Source organism: Chiroxiphia lanceolata, chromosome 11, assembly GCF_009829145.1.
Source record: "Chiroxiphia lanceolata isolate bChiLan1 chromosome 11, bChiLan1.pri, whole genome shotgun sequence".
NCBI lineage: Eukaryota > Metazoa > Chordata > Aves > Passeriformes > Pipridae > Chiroxiphia > Chiroxiphia lanceolata.
The window spans coordinates 17,527,197-17,545,196 of record NC_045647.1 but is presented as its reverse complement, the minus strand read 5'-3'; the positions used below and the strand labels follow the sequence as shown (position 1 = coordinate 17,545,196).

General features: G+C 45.7%; 1 protein-coding gene across 1 annotated transcript in view; it reads left to right on the top strand.

The window, feature by feature from the left end:
- RBM6 (RNA binding motif protein 6) overlaps positions 1 to 18,000 on the top strand; it is a 57,221-nt gene that overhangs the window by 10,989 nt on the left and 28,232 nt on the right. The window contains 1 exon segment of the mRNA XM_032699176.1: positions 11,053 to 11,126. Within this exon segment, the coding sequence (XP_032555067.1) occupies positions 11,053 to 11,126 (74 nt within the window).

Here is an 18,000-nt window from a genome sequence, read left to right as displayed (position 1 = left end):
GGCACAGTCAGTCTTGCTTCTTTTCCTCTTTTCTAAGCGTAGTTCAGCATGGCTGTCGTCACCCCCACGGCACTGACTGCAATATAGTAATTGCAACACGCTCCTCTTTTGCCTGTGCTGATGTGATTTGCCAGTTGTTGTGGGTTTTTTCTTCAGTAATAAATGAACTTGAACCGGGAATTTCTTCGTAAGTCTCTTCCCATGTATGTTATTAGGACTTACTGCCCTCATTAGAGAACTGCTGTCTTCCTTCCCGTTCCCTACCTCAAAGGCTGCTCAGGATGAGACACAGTGTCTGAAGCTCTGGTATCTGCGGGTGGTCACATGTTACACGAGGAGTGCAGTTTTCTGCTGTGTCTCCAAAAGCTGCTTTCTGATTCAGTCTGTGCCTTCAGCTGCAAAGTTGGGGGTTTTAAAAGTTTTTCTGGCAATTGTGGAGAGGCAAGGAATGAAGTTAAAACTAGCTCATGTTTTATGAGCTGTGTAAAGCTGTCAACATCAGTCATTTAAGCGGTGTAACATTGTTCTAGGTTATGTGGATGCTCCAAAATCTTTGTTTTGCATTAAATCCTGAGGCTGCAAATGCAGCTGCTGATTTAAACAGCTCTCTGATCCTTCTTACACAAGATGGATATGTCTAGGGCAATAAAAGCTTCCTGGATTGTGGAAACTTGGTCTTGAAATTGGGTAACTCGAAGCAGTAGTAAGATTAATCCAGCCTTTTCACATTAGGTCATCTTAGAGAAGTGTGTAGAATTGAATTCTTATTAACTTCTGAAAAGCTAAGCCTGTTTGAAACTAGAGGCCAGTCATGGGCTAAACGATGCTTTTGTGGTGGGTTGTGTATGTAAATATCCGTAAGAATGAAAAGTAAACCTTCTGGGTTACTGATGTCTCTGGGATACACCTGGGCCCACGGGCTGTATGGGCTCGATGGCTGGCTCACAGGAGCACGTGCTAAGCCAGTCTGAGTGGGCTGTATATTTTTGAGTGCTGTCCAGAAATGTTAAAAATAACATTAATCATGAGTATGCATGTTGAGTGTGTTTCAGAGAAGAATGCCTGCAGCTGTGGGAGAACAATAACAACCATAACAAATAACACGCAATTAACTCGAAATAAGTGAGGTTCGGATCGGTTTCACAAAAAGATAACGCTTATCATAAAGCTTATCTCAGCAGCTTCAATGTGATGATTCCACTGTATGATCTTTCACAAGACTCTTTCTGTTTTGGGGGAAAATATATGGTTGATTTTTCTTGGAAAAGCAGCTCAACTTCTTTATAAAGCCCTGTTTTTACATACTGTGTATGTGCGAAGGGAAGTCTATTTTCACTGAAGGCTGTGCTGAGAATGGAACACTGTTCTTATTATACCTGGTGTGATTTTGGTATGCATTCAAGCTGTTGATTCTTTATATTATTTTGTCTCTGAAGCCCACAGACTGAAATGGTGGCTAGATTTTAAACGAAGCAGTGAAAGGAGAGACCTTAAGAAGTGGCATAGTAATTCTATTTAAATCAAAGAGGCAGATATTTACAATGATAAAATGTCAAAGTTGGACTTCACGGTATTACCCTAAAAAACATTTACTTGTAATTTCCATCAGATTTAGTTGATGCCTGTATGTTCAGACTGAAAGTGCCAAATCCATTTGTAGGGGGAAGAGGGCTTCTTCCAACGTGATGTGTAAGCCTTGGCAGAAATAACTGTGTTAGATTGTTGGCTTATCTTCCAGCTTGCTTTCTCAAGTGTGTTTGGTCATGTCTGTCCAATTAATCATTGCAAAGAACAAACCCTGAGGTGACAGTGGAATCTTCTCAAAGACCATCAGCTGCTTTGGTGTGCAGTATCTCCTGGTGCCTCTCTTTCTGCCTCGTGCAATGTCCCCCTGATTTGGGAGATACTCACGGTGATGACTTGTCAGCAGCTCTCTGGGAAAGGCTTGTCTGTCAGTAAGAGCTCAGTAGCAACCCTGTCCCATCTGAAGGTGCTTATCTCTGCTCACTGGGGTCAGAGCTTTCATGTGGCTTTACACCATGGTACCCCCTCTGTGGGGCTGTTAGTGCAGCATGTGACAGTACCAGGCTGCTTGTAGCCCTGGGTCTGTCCTTCTCCTGTTACTATCTGTGCACTTGCATTAGTGCTGACTGCCAGGAACTTGAAACCAATATCTTTTGACCTTCAAGGAGTCTTAACGTGAACACACCTTGCCCTGGTTTTGATTTTGATCATATTTTAAACTTATCTCCTGCCTGGTTCTCATCAGGGTTTTTTTCCACTCTCCTGCCTAATGTCAAACATAAGTAAAGCCTGAGGTCTTATCTTGAGGGTCCAATGTGCCCAGAACTCTGGCTGAGCACACACACGTGTGCCCTGGAGAAGGGAGCACGTGGAGCCATCTTTATCTTAAAGGGCTGCTTTAAGAGTTGTTCACTCCTAAAAGATGCTGCAGTGGTATCTAGGTAATAAGAGAAAACACGAAGTGTACTCTGAGCCTTCTGTTAAAATTGTTCTCCTGCACACAGTCTGCAGTGGGACAAGCTTGGAACATGTGTTTTCCAAGCATGATTTGTGTTAGGGGTGGTATCCGCAGTTGTGAAAGCTGTTCAGGGAAACCGAGCCTGAGAAATTGTTGGCAGCCCATGAGACTTTTCTGTCTCACTCCACAAGCCCATCTGGGGAACCTGAGGAGTTTTTGCTGGGCTGGGAGAGCCTGGTGGGGAATGGACACGCTCACCACAGCAGAGAGGAGCTCTGGAGTCGACCTGGAGGGACCAGGTGAGCTGGATTGCAGTCAGCAGGAGCAGTGAGGTCTATCCCAGCCCCTTTATACCCTCTAAATTAGTGCAGCACTTGAGAAATTTTGTTAACCTTCTTCTGACCCTTCTGAATGCTCGCTTTTGAACCCTGGATGGGGATGTAGGAAAACAATACTGCACCCTGAGGAGCAAAGCACACATGGAACTGGGATGCCTGGAGCAGGGAGGAGCTCTCTGAACAGCAGTAATGCTTTTGGCCAGAGTGATGTCCTCATGGATACAGGTGGCTGATGCTAAAGGACAGGCATCCTCCTGTGGTGGAGGAACACCTCCTGTGGTGGTGTCACCTGAAAACATGACTAGCTTGGAGCTGCTTTATGGCAGCTACCTGCTCTGTTTTGAAAAGCTTTTGTTTTGGCAAGTACTATTGGCACTAAATGTACTTTATTACTTGCTCAGCCACCTTCTTGCCCTGGCATTTATGTTTTGTTTCATTTCTCCAGACCTGGCCCTAATGTGGCGCTTGGAACTGCCCCCCTTATCCCTCCCTGTGTTAAACTGCCTTGGCCAGGTCCTAGGAGAAACTGTATTATCTTGCTTGTTCTTACTAAGCTCTGCCGCATTGGTGCCCTGTTAAATATTAATAAGCCCCTTAGATAAATCTGTAAGAGGTGTTTTGTCTTTTTTTTTTTACCTAGTGGTGCAGCCTATCTTGTATATCAGAACAGTGAATCATTGGTTTCAGGAATATATCAGGAAGCCTCTGGAATTTAAAGTTGGTTTTTAGTGCTGTGTTTTCCTAACACTCATGATCTAAGGGTCCAAAAGTCTCCAGTTCGTGATGGAAAAACTGGTACAGATTTTTGCGTGGTGCATCTCCCCATGGTAGGGATAAGTTTTCCATTTTCCATGGCCATTGTGCTGCAGCTTCCAGCCATAGGTAGGGCTGGAGAGGTGAGCTGCTGCTCTGTGTGGGGAGGTGTGCAGCAGAACTGTGCTGGACTGAGTCCTTTTGTTCCCTTTCTGGAGTGATGCAGTGCCCTTGGGGAAATCCCCTCTGAGGGGTGGATTTGTGGCCAGCTAGCGGCTTCCTTATGAAGATAGCTTGGCACCAACCCTCTGGAGTTTGATTAGGAATAGGTCCCACAGGGACTCAGATTTTTTGGTTTGGTACAAAGAACATACTGTGGGGTGTCTGTAGCACACAGAGGGGCATCTTGCCTGTTGGGCTAATTATTCAGAGGACAACTTGGCTCACCATCAGGGCTGGTGCTAAGGCACCACGGGACGAGTAATCTCTTGTTGCGTTTGGTGCTTTGCACAGCAAAGGTTGTGTGGCTCACTCTGCTCTGTCAGCCACGACTCAGGCACTTGCTGAGAGCTGAAGTGATCATCCACAAGCTCACAAGATGCTGTAGCACACGTGGAGTTTCTTCTTGAGGCCAGATCCCCCCTGCTCATCAGCAGAGTTCTGCAGTCTGCAGGGACTCACCTGTCAGGAGCTGCAGAAATGTCTTCAGTGCTGATCTGCATGAAGCAATTGGTTCTAATTTGTAGCCAGAATAGCCCTGCCAAGGACTAAAAAACCACTTAGCTGGAATTAGTCCGTGGTCATCAATATCAGTCCTTGCCAGTTTTCCCAGCTGTGTGGGCAGTAGGCTTTTGGCTTGTCTTGGTTGGCTTCAGGGCAGTAGTGCATTATTTCTTGGAAGCAAAACACATTCTTGCTCATCTTTTCTTATCTGTGATGTGATGGCTTAGGAAGTAGGAAGTAGAAATCTGTTCTAAGTCAGTGTTTGTGATAGTGATCAACCTTGGTTTAGGGTTATAAGGCCAAACCAACAGAAAAGGCAACAAATACATTCATCCATAAACATGCTCACAGCCCTTTTGACATGCAGAATCCTCCCTGTAGTCATTTTTACAAAGGTGCTCATTCCTTTTGCATCTCTGGAGCAAAACTTCAAGGCTTTGCACAGTGTGCTGACATTGCATTCATTGCTCTGAGTCCTTTGTGCTAAATGACAGATCATATATCCTGGAGACCAGGTTCACGTTATCAGCACTTTAAAACCAAGCTCCTGTCTGCAACACTTTCCCAGATATGCAGCTTCCAGTCCTCCCATGGAGTTTAGTGAAAGCCCCAGCCTTCCTCAGATTCCAGGTTTCTCTACAAACATAATGTAATGCTTTGTCTGTAATAAAACTACAGTTTGTATAATCTTGGCATTGTGTATTTTTCCCTCCTCTCCTCTCTGCTGGTGTATAAACTACTCTCCTTGGGCCAAGAAGGGTCGACAATCATTTGAGGTTCTGACTGGAGTAGTTCTTGTAGTTTATGGAGCTGCCTTCGAGGGCATCTAAAGCAGGTCCTTTCTGTGTCTTGGTCTCCAGGACGGAGGGAGGAGGATGGACTGTAGTGCTCTACTTTCAGAATACGGCTCTGTTTCGTATCCTGTGGTTTCACTGCTGTTCTCTGTCATGAGTGAGTGTGTAAGAGTGTACTTCTTTACACAGAGGGACAGTAGGAAGTGACAGGCCTTTTCCCAGCAGCAGGTGTGGCTCGTAAATGCTCAGCCTTTGAAAGGAGTTGGGGATATGGCTTGTTGCAGATTGTCCTGTTTATTCTGGTACAGCTCTTCAGCTTTAGTAGCTCTGAAGACCAATTTTTCTGTGCAGTAAAGAGATCTGACAAATTTATGGATGCTCAGAATCCACCAGCTGGTATTGAGAGAGCTCATGATTTTGGCTTCTGTGTTAGCGTAGAGGGATTGCCGCCGTTCCCTGCCGTGCTGTGGGGGTGCCCTCCAAGTTTTCAGACTGTGTGGACAGATTTGTTTCCTCTGCCTGCCACAAAAGGCACTACAATGCTCTGAGGGCAGTGTCCACTGTATAAGCCCAGGTACAGCCACTCCTGAGCAAGTCCAGGAGCTGATGTTTTCCTGGAAGCACTGAGTGTGTGATGCCTGCTAATAATAGCACAGAAATACAGAGAAAGCCCTGCATTTTCCAGTATTTGCTTGTGATGAGGTATTTACTCTTTAGTATGGATGACCTACATCTGCATCTTGCCTCGGAGAAAACAGGGAGAACTTGTGCAGTGGGTCAGGGGCACATGGCCAAAGTCTGCCACAGATGAGGTAGATTTTTCTTTCAACTGCAGAATGGCAGATTCTCTGAGAACAGTGTGCACAATCCCATCACCACTCCCCAGGCTTTGCAAAGTGTGTGAGACTGCGGATTCCTTCAGAGGGTGTAGAAGTCCTTCATAGTCACTCCATACTTTGTGCTGTAGTTGCCCTTGGAGCAATAGAACTTTCTTCTCTGCAGAGGCTTTCCTCAGCTGCACTCTGCTCTGCCATGCTGTCTCTGGAGAGAGCAGGCAGCAAGAATCTCCTGCTTCTGTAGCTGGCCATGGCTCTGCTTTAATATGTCACCTCTCAGAGTCCTAGAAGTCCCCAAAATGGCAAATGCTTTTCTACTGTGGTAGTTCTGTCTCATCCTACGGGGAAAAAGCACAAGTGAAGTGTTGTTGGGATGGTGGAGAAGCTCTCTGTCCATGGAAACTGCATCGTTGCCATCTGCTCTGAGGCTGCTTGGCCCCACCTGGCAGATGCAGGGACCTCCACCAGGTTTGCAGCTCTCCCAGCTGCCCAGGTTACTGCCCAGGTTACTGCCCAGGTTACTGCCCAGGTTACTGCCCAGGTTACTGCCCAGCTTAGTGTAGTGTCCTTTGGTGACCTGTTACATGGAGTTGCTTTAATGGGAGACCATCTTCTTCCTGATCCAGAGGGGAGAGAATGTTTTCACGTAGCACCACAGCAGGCAGGGGTTTGTCATGGTTGTTTTTGAGAAGGCAGGTGATGGTTCACCAGGGACTGGAGGTGACCTAATGCCTTAAGCTTGTCGGGGTGTGCAGTGAGATGACTGACTGCGTGCTCACTCCTAGAATCCAGAAGCTGGACTGCCTCTCAGGTTGGATGCCTTTGTCATGTTGCCATCCTGCCTTCTTTCCAAAACTATCTTTGCTTTGGCACAGACAGGGCTGCTGTCACTACATGATCTTTTCATTTGGCCTCCTAAAACTCCAGAGATATTTTTTTTTATGTCTTCACACTGCTTACAGCCCCTATGAGAACAACATTATGGTTTTCCTTTATTTAGATCTTTGATATAACAAACTATCATGAAGTAACACGTTACTGCATGTCAGTTGTTCAGTAGAAACTGTGTGTGTACAGAAGCAAGTCTTATTTTAAATCCCAAGTCTTTGATCTTTATCTCTGAAGCCAAAGAACAGTAATTTTAAGGCAAGCTTTCAGGATTTTATCCAAACCATGGCATGCTAACAGGGACCCTCCATTTGCTGTCAAAATTCACTTTGCTAAAACACATCTGTTTCAGAGGCAGAATATTCCTTATTCCAGTACTTGCAGAGCAGCTTCCTGGAGCTCTAAATGTGTCTTTACTCCTAAGTATTAGGCATTTGTGCCCATTTTCGGTGCAGAAAACAGCCAAGCATCCTTTGGGAGCATCCGTGAAGGATTATGTATACATAGAAGCACTTAAGGAAGGGAAAGCAGAAGTCCTCTGGATTTTATGTGCTCACTCTCCTTGTGTTCTGATTTTGCCTGTCGTACACAGCCTGTGGTACTGTAGACTTGTGCAGCTGAGAGGAAGTAGCTAAATAAGGTACAAGAGTTCTTTTACACAGTTGACCTAAAACATGGGGGGAGATGAGGACATGCGTGTTTTAGGGCCAAAATCTGGGTGAGTTCAAGTGTTCCTGTTGGAGAGGTCATTTGGACAGTGTAGCTTGCTGCAGTGTGCTCAGAGGTTGTGGGGGGGAAATACTGATCTTTCCTTTTTGTCAGAGTCTGTGCTGATCACATATGCTTCTGCAAATCATTGCTCTGTTCTACTTTCTTGGGGATCCTGAAACTGTATGCAGTGCTAACCAGTAAGTGAAGATACCGAGATTTATATCTTCATGTGAAACCTTATATGTGCAGTTAGGCCACCTAGAGTCAAAACCACCACACTGTAATCTTCAGCAGTGGTTTTTCTTTGCTGGTTTGATTGCTTTGGTTCTCCAGGTCATAGCAGTAAAATACCAGTGGGTGTCCGAGAGCTCTCACTCACAGGGGAGCACAGCTTACCTTGGGATGCCTGCTGAACCAGGTCCAGCCATTAGATGCCTGACCCTACCCCTCTGTTAAAATCCCCTCCCCTGCCTCTGGTAACAGCAGCTGAATTGCAGTGTTCTGACAAAGTGTGTGTGAAGGTTTTGGAAATAAAAAATATCCAAGCTCAGCAGCTGCTACGCAGAGCTTGAACAAGCCCTATGGAGGAGGCAGGGAAGAGGCACAACAGTTGGTGGCAGGAGCCTCTGTAGTTGCTCCCTGTTTAGAACCAGCCTCAAGCCACTTGCTTTTGTTTCAAGTGTTGTGCTACAATTAATGTGATTGTGGGAAAATCAGCAGATACTGCTGATTTTGAAGGTGTGGTGCCGTTGTTTCACAAGCCTCCATTTCAGTCATGGTCTAAAATGGGAGGATGCTCTGGTGAAGCTGGGGCAGGGGGCAGATCGGGGGTGCTGTGCCGCCCAAGGCTGATGTTACTCCGTAGTTCTCACATCCTGAGTGTGCTTGTCAGATCCATGCAAAGCTCCGGATCTGGGGGCGGGGGAAAGTGTCAAACCCCCGCACATCTTCAGCAGCGGTTTGGAGCAGAGCAGTGGCTCCAGGCTGCTCTCTTCTTGCATCACTACCTCGGTGCTGTCTGTGCAAGGACAGCTCCTAGTGAATTCCAGAACGCTGCGTCCCTCTGCAACCCGACCACAAGAGCCCAATGTCTGGCCTGAAGCTGCTTTTTGGCACGATATGGGGCCACAGTTATTGTTTTTGTACATGTTACTGCTGCTATGTTTATGAGCTGGGTGGGGGAGAGCAGAGGTGGGAGAGTGCAGAAGGAGAAATGTTCTGGGCTTCCCCTTAACTGTCTCCATGTAATGCTTGGAATGGTCCTCTGGCATATATTCCTCCAGGGGTCTGAGCTTTTGTATATGTGCATAACATTCAGCATTGCACTCACAGTTGTGTCATCCTGGATTAAATCCATGTCTAAACCGCTCATTCCCTCCAGGAGGACTGGGATGTAAACGTCCTCTTGTTGCAGAGCAAATAGAGTGAAAACTTCTGCAATCTTGTTTTCTGTCAGGAGATCCTCTGCTTCACATACACATGGAAGTAAGATAGTGCCCTGATCCTTGCTGATTACAACAGCTTTCAAAAACCTTCTCTGAAGGGGAATCAGGAGCCTTATGGGCTGACAAATATAATTCATGCAGCTCTTTGCTAAACAGAATGGAAAGAAGCAACTTAAGAGTTCTGGGTTTGAGTAAGGCTTTAAAATGTACCATGTGAGGCCGCACACTGTGTGTGAAGTAGCAGAGGTGTCTGCCCAGAATGCAGAACAGTCTCCCACCAAGGGGCAGCACTGCTCCTGGAGAGCAACTGCCTTCTGCAGAGAGAACTCCTTCATTTGCAAAATGTGATCCGGTGTGGCTGTGCTGCAGGGCAGAATGGATGCTCTGGGAACAGCTGGATCAATTTGGTTCTGTCGATCCTGCCAGCTGAAACCATACCTCTAGTTCCAGGTGCCCACTTCATGTAAGAGTATCAAGTGGCTTTAGCTGCTTTCCACCACAGATGCTGTGCTGCTGGACTCCATCTTTCACTGAGCTGAAAAGCACCCAGATTGATAAATTTCCCTCTAGTGTAATTATATTGACTAAAATAATATGGGAAAGGGGAATAAATTCCTGTGTGATGTGGAAGATGTGCTAGATGCAGATTGGAGTCTCATTATTAAAGGCAGAGGTGCAAAGTCAGAATTGTGTTGTTGGAACTGCATGCAAAGAGCTCCCAGAATAAAAAATAATTAAAAATCAGTAGAGTTTGATGATGAAATAGTTTGTGTGGCCTTGTTTCTGATGTGGTAAACTACAAAGATGTAAAAAAACAGAGAAGGAAAAACTAGAGAGTGCAGCGCAAATGGTCTTTGACATAGACTTGGGGGAGATGGGGGTGGTTTTCCAGCAGGCTGGAATGCCTTGTCTGAAAGAAGCATGGGTGGAGTTACCTTCCCATGGAAGGTGAGGGGCTGAAGCAATAGGAGCCAGATATAAACCTGGTTTGAAGATACCAGAGTTAAAATGTGCATCTTAAGGAGAGGAGACAAGCTCTCCACCAGGACATTTAGGTGCCTAAAATGGTACAAATCACACACAGACTGGCTTTCCTCTCGCTCCAAACCCACCAAAAGAGCAGCAGGAGGAAGGAGCCAAGCCTTTCCTCTCACTGTGTATCCGTGTAGAAGCATCTTGGCCCATGGTCATGTGGAAAGCACTCTTTTGGAGTGAGGTGGCCTTTAGGTTGTGACTTTACATTGTTCCTCAGCACTCCAGTTCTTGGAGGTAGCTTCAACATCGAGGATGGATCTTCATTTGGTCTTAGATTCTGTAGTGTTCACCCTGCACTTTGCTTTGGGACATAATATTTCAGTGCAGGTAACTGGAGTACCCAGTTAAATCAGCGTGTCCCTTCTGCAGTGACTGAGATGACAGCTTCTCAAGCAGTGAGAAGAGGAAAGGCTCTCTAGTTTCTTGAATCTAAACTTAAAGCTCTCACACCCTCTTGTTACGTGTGCAGTAACATCCATACCAAAATGAGAAAGCTGGAGTTCTCATTCCTACCCTGCTGTACTTTTTCATAATGCAAGGGATTGGACTTCAAAAAGTAAGCAGGTGTTGAAAGAAAAATAGCAAAGGCAAAGGAATGGTGTTAGTTCTTTCTGAAATATTGCCCAATTAAAATGCTGGCTATTCGCGTAAAATACATTTGCAGCAAGGTACTTGGAGATGATTTATCAACACTTACTTTGGAGAGTGCTGCCTCCAAGGTAGCACAAAATGTGAAACTGGCAGTGGAAAGTCACTATGCCTTAAAAAAAACGACAAAGCAATTATTTCTTGCCCTAAGGAAGGGTGTGCCTGTCACTGGGTTGTGTAAGGGGAAGTGGGAACACTGTACTATTAACATTCATGATAAACTGCACAGTTAATCATCATCCAGCTAGTCCCTGGTTTCTTTCTTTTTCATTCTGGAGTAGAGGGGTGGTGGTTAGAGGGTTTGTCATTGGAGGGAAAGGGAAATTGAATATTTAATGTGGCTTTCTTTATGACAAGGCACTAACATGACTCCCGTCTGTATTTAAATGCTGTCCCCAGGTTACGACTATGGCTATGTCTGCGTGGAGTTTTCACTCTTGGAAGAGGCCATCGGATGCATGGAAGCCAACCAGGTTGCTTTACAATTCGGTCAATGCTGCTAGAAGATTTTTAATTTTTTTTTTTTTTTTTTTTTTTTGGTGGGGTGGTGGAAAGCCTATGAGGTTTTTGTGAAGGAAGATCTGTTCTTGTATAATACACAAGACCGCGGTTTAAATGCTCTTACCAGAATCTCGTACAAGGCTTAGAAATGCCAGTGGGAAGGAGCTGCTGGACACCAAATGGCCTGCCCTCCTCCCTGGTGTGTGTCAGCACGCTGGCTGGAGTCAGAAGCTGGTGGCTGACAGACTCCTGATGCAGGTTTTGACCCTGATGATTCTGTATTCACACTGCAATCTGGTTGGGAAGAGCTCTGCTAGCATTGGATTCTTCCCCTGTCTGTGTGCACACACACATGCACATGTGACTGTAGGTGAGGCCTCTGGATGCAGCTCTGAGTCAACTGTGACTTGCAGGCTCCACTTTTCCATATGCCTTGTGTGTGGGAGAGATCCTTATTGTGCATCTCCCCCATATCTATCCCATCCTTTGGCAAACTGGAGCTGCAGACATGAGTTCTACCCTACGTGCAGTTGAGCCTGGTAAACCTGAAAGTCTCCTTAAAAAGAAAAAATGGCTGAAATCCCCAGGGAGTAAGTACCCATGGGGGGGCCTTTACTCTGACCTGGTATTTGGGGCTAGAGCTGTTGTCCGCCATACAAGAGCAAGATGCATAAAATTTGTTAGACAAAACATTTTCCCATCTTACACCACCCTTCCCGTGCCTTGGAACTGTAGGTGGTGGATCACTCAACCAAACCAACTAAACGATTGAGATACCCCTTCCTTCACTACATCCCTTAAGTTTCCTCTCTGCTGCCTTCTTCCTCCTAATTTGCCTGACTAAGAATCCATATCAATTATCTTAAGCCTTTTTACCTGAATCCTGGGTCTCACTGTCATGGGAGGAGAGTTATGAGTCAGATTCAGAGCTGTGCATCTGCAAAAATGTACTTACAGTTAATGAGTCTTCACAGCTGGGGTTTCAAAGGTCCCACTAAGCACTCGCATTTGCCTCTATTTTGAGTTACAGAGGTATTGCAACTTAAAAAAATGTTTTACAGAAATAATTCTGTTGCTGGGAAAGAGCCTGGCACATTCCCACTGGGGTGGTGGTGAGGAGCATAGAGAGAGAAGGCTCTGGAATTAATTATTACTTTTACCATCAGTGACAACTTCTATTTCCCCTTCAGTGTTGCTACAATTCCCAATTTATTTTGTTGTCACTGGGGAATCTGTAATTATAGATGACATTCCTTTTAACCAAATGCCTCTCCATATTCTGCTGACATGAAATAACATCTCCCTGCACAAGAGCAATCCTCAAGTACCTGGGAATTTGGGAATACCTCTTTTTCCTGTTGTTGATGCCTGCTCTGCCCCTTCTCCTATTTGGAATATATAGATTTGGGCAGGTTTGGTCCATTGCTATAGCAAAGAGCCTTTAGGCACCAATCCTTAAACTGAACTGAGTTCCTGGAGGTGCCCAGTAACTCACTGCACACACGTGCCCGGGAAGAAGCTGTGGCTGGCATTCCACCCCTGCTTACACTGACCTCCCAGCAGCAATTGCAGCAGGCAGGCTGGGGAATGTTTCCTGTGCTCCCTTCCAACATTCAGGCAGGTGCTGCCAGAACCCTGCTATTGGCAGGGGTAGTGGTCCCAGCCATGCACTCCACCAGTTAAAAACTGACAGGGTATGAAGTCTTCCAGTTTTCTTCCTGCTATACATGTCTGTGTGTGTGCAGAGGAGACCTGGAAGATGGAGTGTTTGGAGAGGATCATCTCCAAAGCCTGCATGTGCCAGTCTTCATGATGTTTCAGTAGACCTACAGGAGTTAGTAATTAGTGAAGTTAGAAATGTGGGTTTTGGGGTGACCCAAGTTATTTGCATTTGGTCAGGAGAGCCATAACCTCTGGATTGCCCCACATAGGTTAACTTCTCTAATTTGCTTGTAATTGAACATGAAAAAGAGCCCTTCTCATTATTAAAAAAAAAAACCTAGCAAGATTTGTATCTGACATACTGGAAGGGAAGATAGGTGACTTTTAAGTTCTCACTAAGAGCCAAATAGAGATATCCAGAAAGGGAGTTATGAATACAATTGTCCTTGGAGAATAGATATCCCATTTTAATGACTTCCAGGGTAGAGTTCTAAGATGGTCTCCTTAGATTGAGAATCAGTCTGCATTTTTGCAAGCTGCAAACCTGTGTTAGCTAAGACACAGATTCTTTGATAGTTCAGTTATTTTCAGAAGGTTATCAGCTACCCCTGTCAACTCAATCACTTGGGAAAGCATAAATAGCAGATGAGATCCTGGTCCCTCTCTAGTCAACCTGCCTCTTTCTCAGGCATCTGCAGACTGGGAATAAATAGCTTATGCAAACCAGCATTTTTGGATGCTGTTTGATGCCTGTTGAACTGCCCCTGCCTGAAGAACAATTTGCTACGTCCCTATATTGTGTAATCCCCCTACCATGAAATCCTTTTGTTTTACCCAGCACCCACTTAAGATCATTCCAAATTTACGAACTAACAGGTTTACCAGGTCCAACTCCCTCTATTCGGTAATGTGACACATTCATGTGTGTGTGTCTGCTGAGATCTGAGGGGGCTTTCTGTTACATATATTGTGATAAGGAAACATCCATCTTCTGTGTTGCCCTAATTTTCGAGGAGAGTTTCATTCCACTTGTATTAATTGCTGCAGCTAAAGTAATGACAACATCCCCCTTATTAATTGCTTTGCTTTGTTGATTGTTGCATTGGCAATTTATTCCAGCTCCAGGGTCCCCTCTAATGTGTCTGAAAGGTGCCGAGTCGCTGTTATTCCCATTGTGGAGGTGCTGGGCACCAAGTGCTGGCTCTCCTGCTGGCTTTGGGGGCTGTTTGCCCCAGCAGGGCAGATGGGCTGTTGAGTTGTTGTGCAGGACCCGGGTGCAACTCTTGTTGCAGCCTCGTGGTTGGTGATGCTCCTGGTGGCCTTTTGTTACACTCTGGCCTGTCATTTGAGTTGTGTGAGGACCTCTCTTCTATCTGTGAGGAGCTGCTTTTCTCTTGGGGAGAGACAGGTATTTTGAATGGAAGACGGGGTTTCCGTCTGCTAAGTCACATGGTTTCTCCTAAATAATCCTTCCCTTCTTTATTTTCATTTTGAAAGGTTGGTGATGTGGCACTTGTCTGACTGTGTTTTCTTTGGCACCCTTTTGACACCCTGGTGTAGTAGGTGTAGTGCTCCTGTCTGGGGGCATCAGGTGGCTTCTTGGAAGCAACTTCGGGAATACATCCCATGGCTCTCTTCTTCTCCATATGTGCTGGGATCTCTTTGCACTCCTTCATTTTGTAGAAGAGATAGACACAACAAGATTGTTACGGGTGTGATAAATTCAGGTGGGACGTGAAGTACCCTTCCTGTACTGTTGCGTGTCATAAAGGCAGCCGGAGGAGGAGAAATGGAGGGAGCCTGTCTCTGCTGCCTGGATATTTTACTGTTTTCCTCTGAGATGGAGATGAGTGTTACACATACGCAAGCAGGAAGATTGTTTTTTTTTAACCTTAGGAGCAAATGGTTTGTCTCACTGACTCTGTAATATTGTCCTCCAAATCCTCCTCAGGCCTCAAAGGTAGCAACACTGGCCGCCTGAATATTTCCTGGCTTTTGTTGCTAGTAAGTAACAACTTTGTAATCCTTTCCTCCTGTTTCTTAAGTAAGAGGGTGAGAGAAGAGCTATAGCATGAACTTTTAAAAACACATACGTCATAAATTATTGTGGAGGTCTCCAGGCGTGTGTTAGAGTGGTCATTCCACTTCCTGCACTGTGGCTGGAATGTGTCAGAGCAGTTTCCCCCTGCAGCGCTGTCGTGCTTCAGCTTGCCAGGCACAGTGATACCTTCATTCCCTGCTTGTTTCTTACTGGGGAGGGTAGAGGGATTCTTACTGGATTTTGTGGGTGCTCACTTGAGCATGTCTCACCCCTGAGCAACTGGAAAGCATCAACTGTGTGTTTCTCCTGCTCTGAGCCCTTGTATCCATTCACTGCAGTGCCTTTCTGCATTCCGTGTGAACAGAGCTTCTGGTGCAGATCAGACTTCACAGGCTTTTTGCTGTAGCTGTTGGTGTTAAAATCCACAAGATGCTGTGACAAGCAGGCAAGCTTAGGACTTCTGTCCTGAAAACATTTGCAGTAACAAGTCCACAACTCTGTGTGGCTTCCCAGTTAAATACAGAAGGAGCATGTGGTTATCCTGAGAATGGAACTTCTCCTGTGACCTGTAGCCAAGGAGTATTCTTGAAGCCTGTGGTGCAAGAAGTGTGTTTGCAATTTGTAAGGGAAAAATCTGTGTCCAGACATCAAAATAATTGTTTCCTTTGATAGGACGTGCTGAGTATAGAGTCGGCATTTTTTTCTAGAATCTGCCAAATGCCCCTTGTAATGGAAGATGACACCCGCCTCAAATGTATTTCACGGGCTTGTCTGGTATCCATAATTTATCCACTTTGACAGTGTCAATCCAGCTCTTTAGCTTTAACCTGCAGTCGAGGGTGGTGGTAGTGGCAGTTGAGGGTGTCCACAAATAAACTGAAATCCATTTGTGTGTTAGGCTGAGGGTGCTTGCTTTTGATTCTGTCCTCCTTGGATCACCAGCTGACGTTATCTTGCTTTTCCTTGTTGCATAGTAGGCGTGTGGATTGTGCTCAGGTTGTATGTTTGCATAGTTTTTTCCCCTATTAAGCTTGTCCTGCTTTGACTGTGTGGTTTTCTAGAATTTCCTTTTGGAGCATGTGTATAGAGAGGGAAAAGGCTTGTATACCTACACCTACACAGTGTTTCTTCTATAAAACATCCTAAATGGTTTAGGAAACATCACATTGTGGAGGAATTTTTATGAGCCACCTGACCTATGGAAAGTCCCTCCATAGGCTGGTGGGTGAGTGGAATTTCCAGGCAGCAGAGCTGATTGGGCTTTTTTTGTGTCTGATCCAGTGTGTGACCTGGTCACGAGCTCAGCCTGGTCTTACATCACTGAGGCTTGATGTGTTGAGTCAATCATCTGTTCATTCCCTCTTGTGTCCCACTAATCACCACATCGAACTGGCATTTAATTGGAGTTGTAAGCCTCTGAGATCAGTATGGAAGTCTGCAGTGGGAAGCTCCGAGTGCTGGGCAGACACTTGCCTGTGATAAGCAGTTGGATCTGCCTGCGGTGCCTGTGACAGGCTGGGTGTGTGGGTGTACATGTGTGTATCCTGTAGGGATGTTGTGATAAGTGATTTTTATCTGCGTGCTGCAGGGACCTTCTTTGTGCAGAGAAGGGTGGCTTTTGGTGTGAAATGTAACTGCCAGAAAGTTCTGGTACCGGAAAATGTTTCTCTGGGACCTTCTCTTCTGTCATCTCAACATCTTCTGTCATCTCAGCTGTTCAAACTGTGTGAATCCTCTTAGTCCCTCTTCCTCTGGCACAGAAGGTTGTAAGAGATCTTCTGCCAGAGACTTCACACACTCTTCCTTCAGCCAGTGGTAAGCTGCCCATCAATGAGTTTTTCTAGCCCTACCCAGATAAAAAACTACAACACTCCTTCTTGGCAGCTCTGTCCTGCCTTGCCTCAGGAAGCAAAGTATGCTACGCAAAATGTTTAAAATAAGTTCACTTTTCACTGGAGATTTGTGAAGCGGCATCTTCGTGCTCTACTTGTGTGATTCCCAGCTTGCCGTGTCCTCTGCCTCCCTGCTCATGCTCCAAAATCCTGTCCTCCTTTTTCCTTCAGCCTCACCTTACCCTGTGATGGGGATAGTTTGTGTTTGCTGCGCTGACTGCTGCTCTGCAATGGGATTGTCCCATTGAACAGTTTCTGGGTGAGCTGCCTGGAGCATGCAGCAGATGCTTCAGCAGGACTTCCTTGGTCTCTCTAGTTGTTGCTGGGGACGTGTGGCCCAGCAGGGTTATCTACAGGACTTAATATTGCTGTATGTTACAGAATTATCTATTCTGTGTGCTGAGGTTGACTTGGGCTGCTGTATAATAGGTTGTTCCACATAAAGCATCCCTCCCTGCCCTTCTCTAAAATGAAACTACTCTGGCCTCTGCACATTTCTCTTTTGGTGATGGGTTGCTGGGAGTTTTTGCCCATTGACACTAAGAATCTGTGTGATGATGTCACTCTGATATACCCGTTCTTCCCCTGTAGATTGTAAATGCCTTGTTAGTCAAGTTCTCTGTTGGAATGGATGTTCTGTTTACAATGCCAGAAGCTCGAGGGAATAATTGTGATTTCCTGACATTGTTTGAATAACTTGATCTATGAGTGGTTGACAAGATAAGTTGTCCAGTCCTCTCTGGTTGATTGATGGTATGATGTGATAAATCTGTACTTGCAGTGCATCACTCACTGCTGTTGGGGCAGCCAAAGGTTGGATACTCTTCCACTGATGGCTCTCAGTGAAGAACCACTGTGGGACAGCTGGACCTTTGGCCATGCCCAGCATGGCTGTTGTAAAAATGGGAGGGACTCGAAAACTTCTGCTTGTGAATCCAAAGTGCGATGTGTACAATGGATAAGTCTTCTCTCTGCCCGTTCCATAGGCTAGAGTTGTGTTGTAGAGCACCCACTGGCAGAGCATTCCTAAGAAATGGCTTTGATTTCGGTCATTGCCAGCATGCGAAGCGTTTTCCTGAGTGATGTGGCATCTGGCACACTCATCCTTTGTAGGTGAGATTTTGCCTTGAGCTAGGAAGGCTTGGAAGTAGTCCTTGGATGCACGGGCAGGATACGAATGCCACCCTGTCATGTAGCTGTCAGGTCCTCTCCTCCTAACGTGTTAATGGAATAGTTGTGCGACAACAAGGA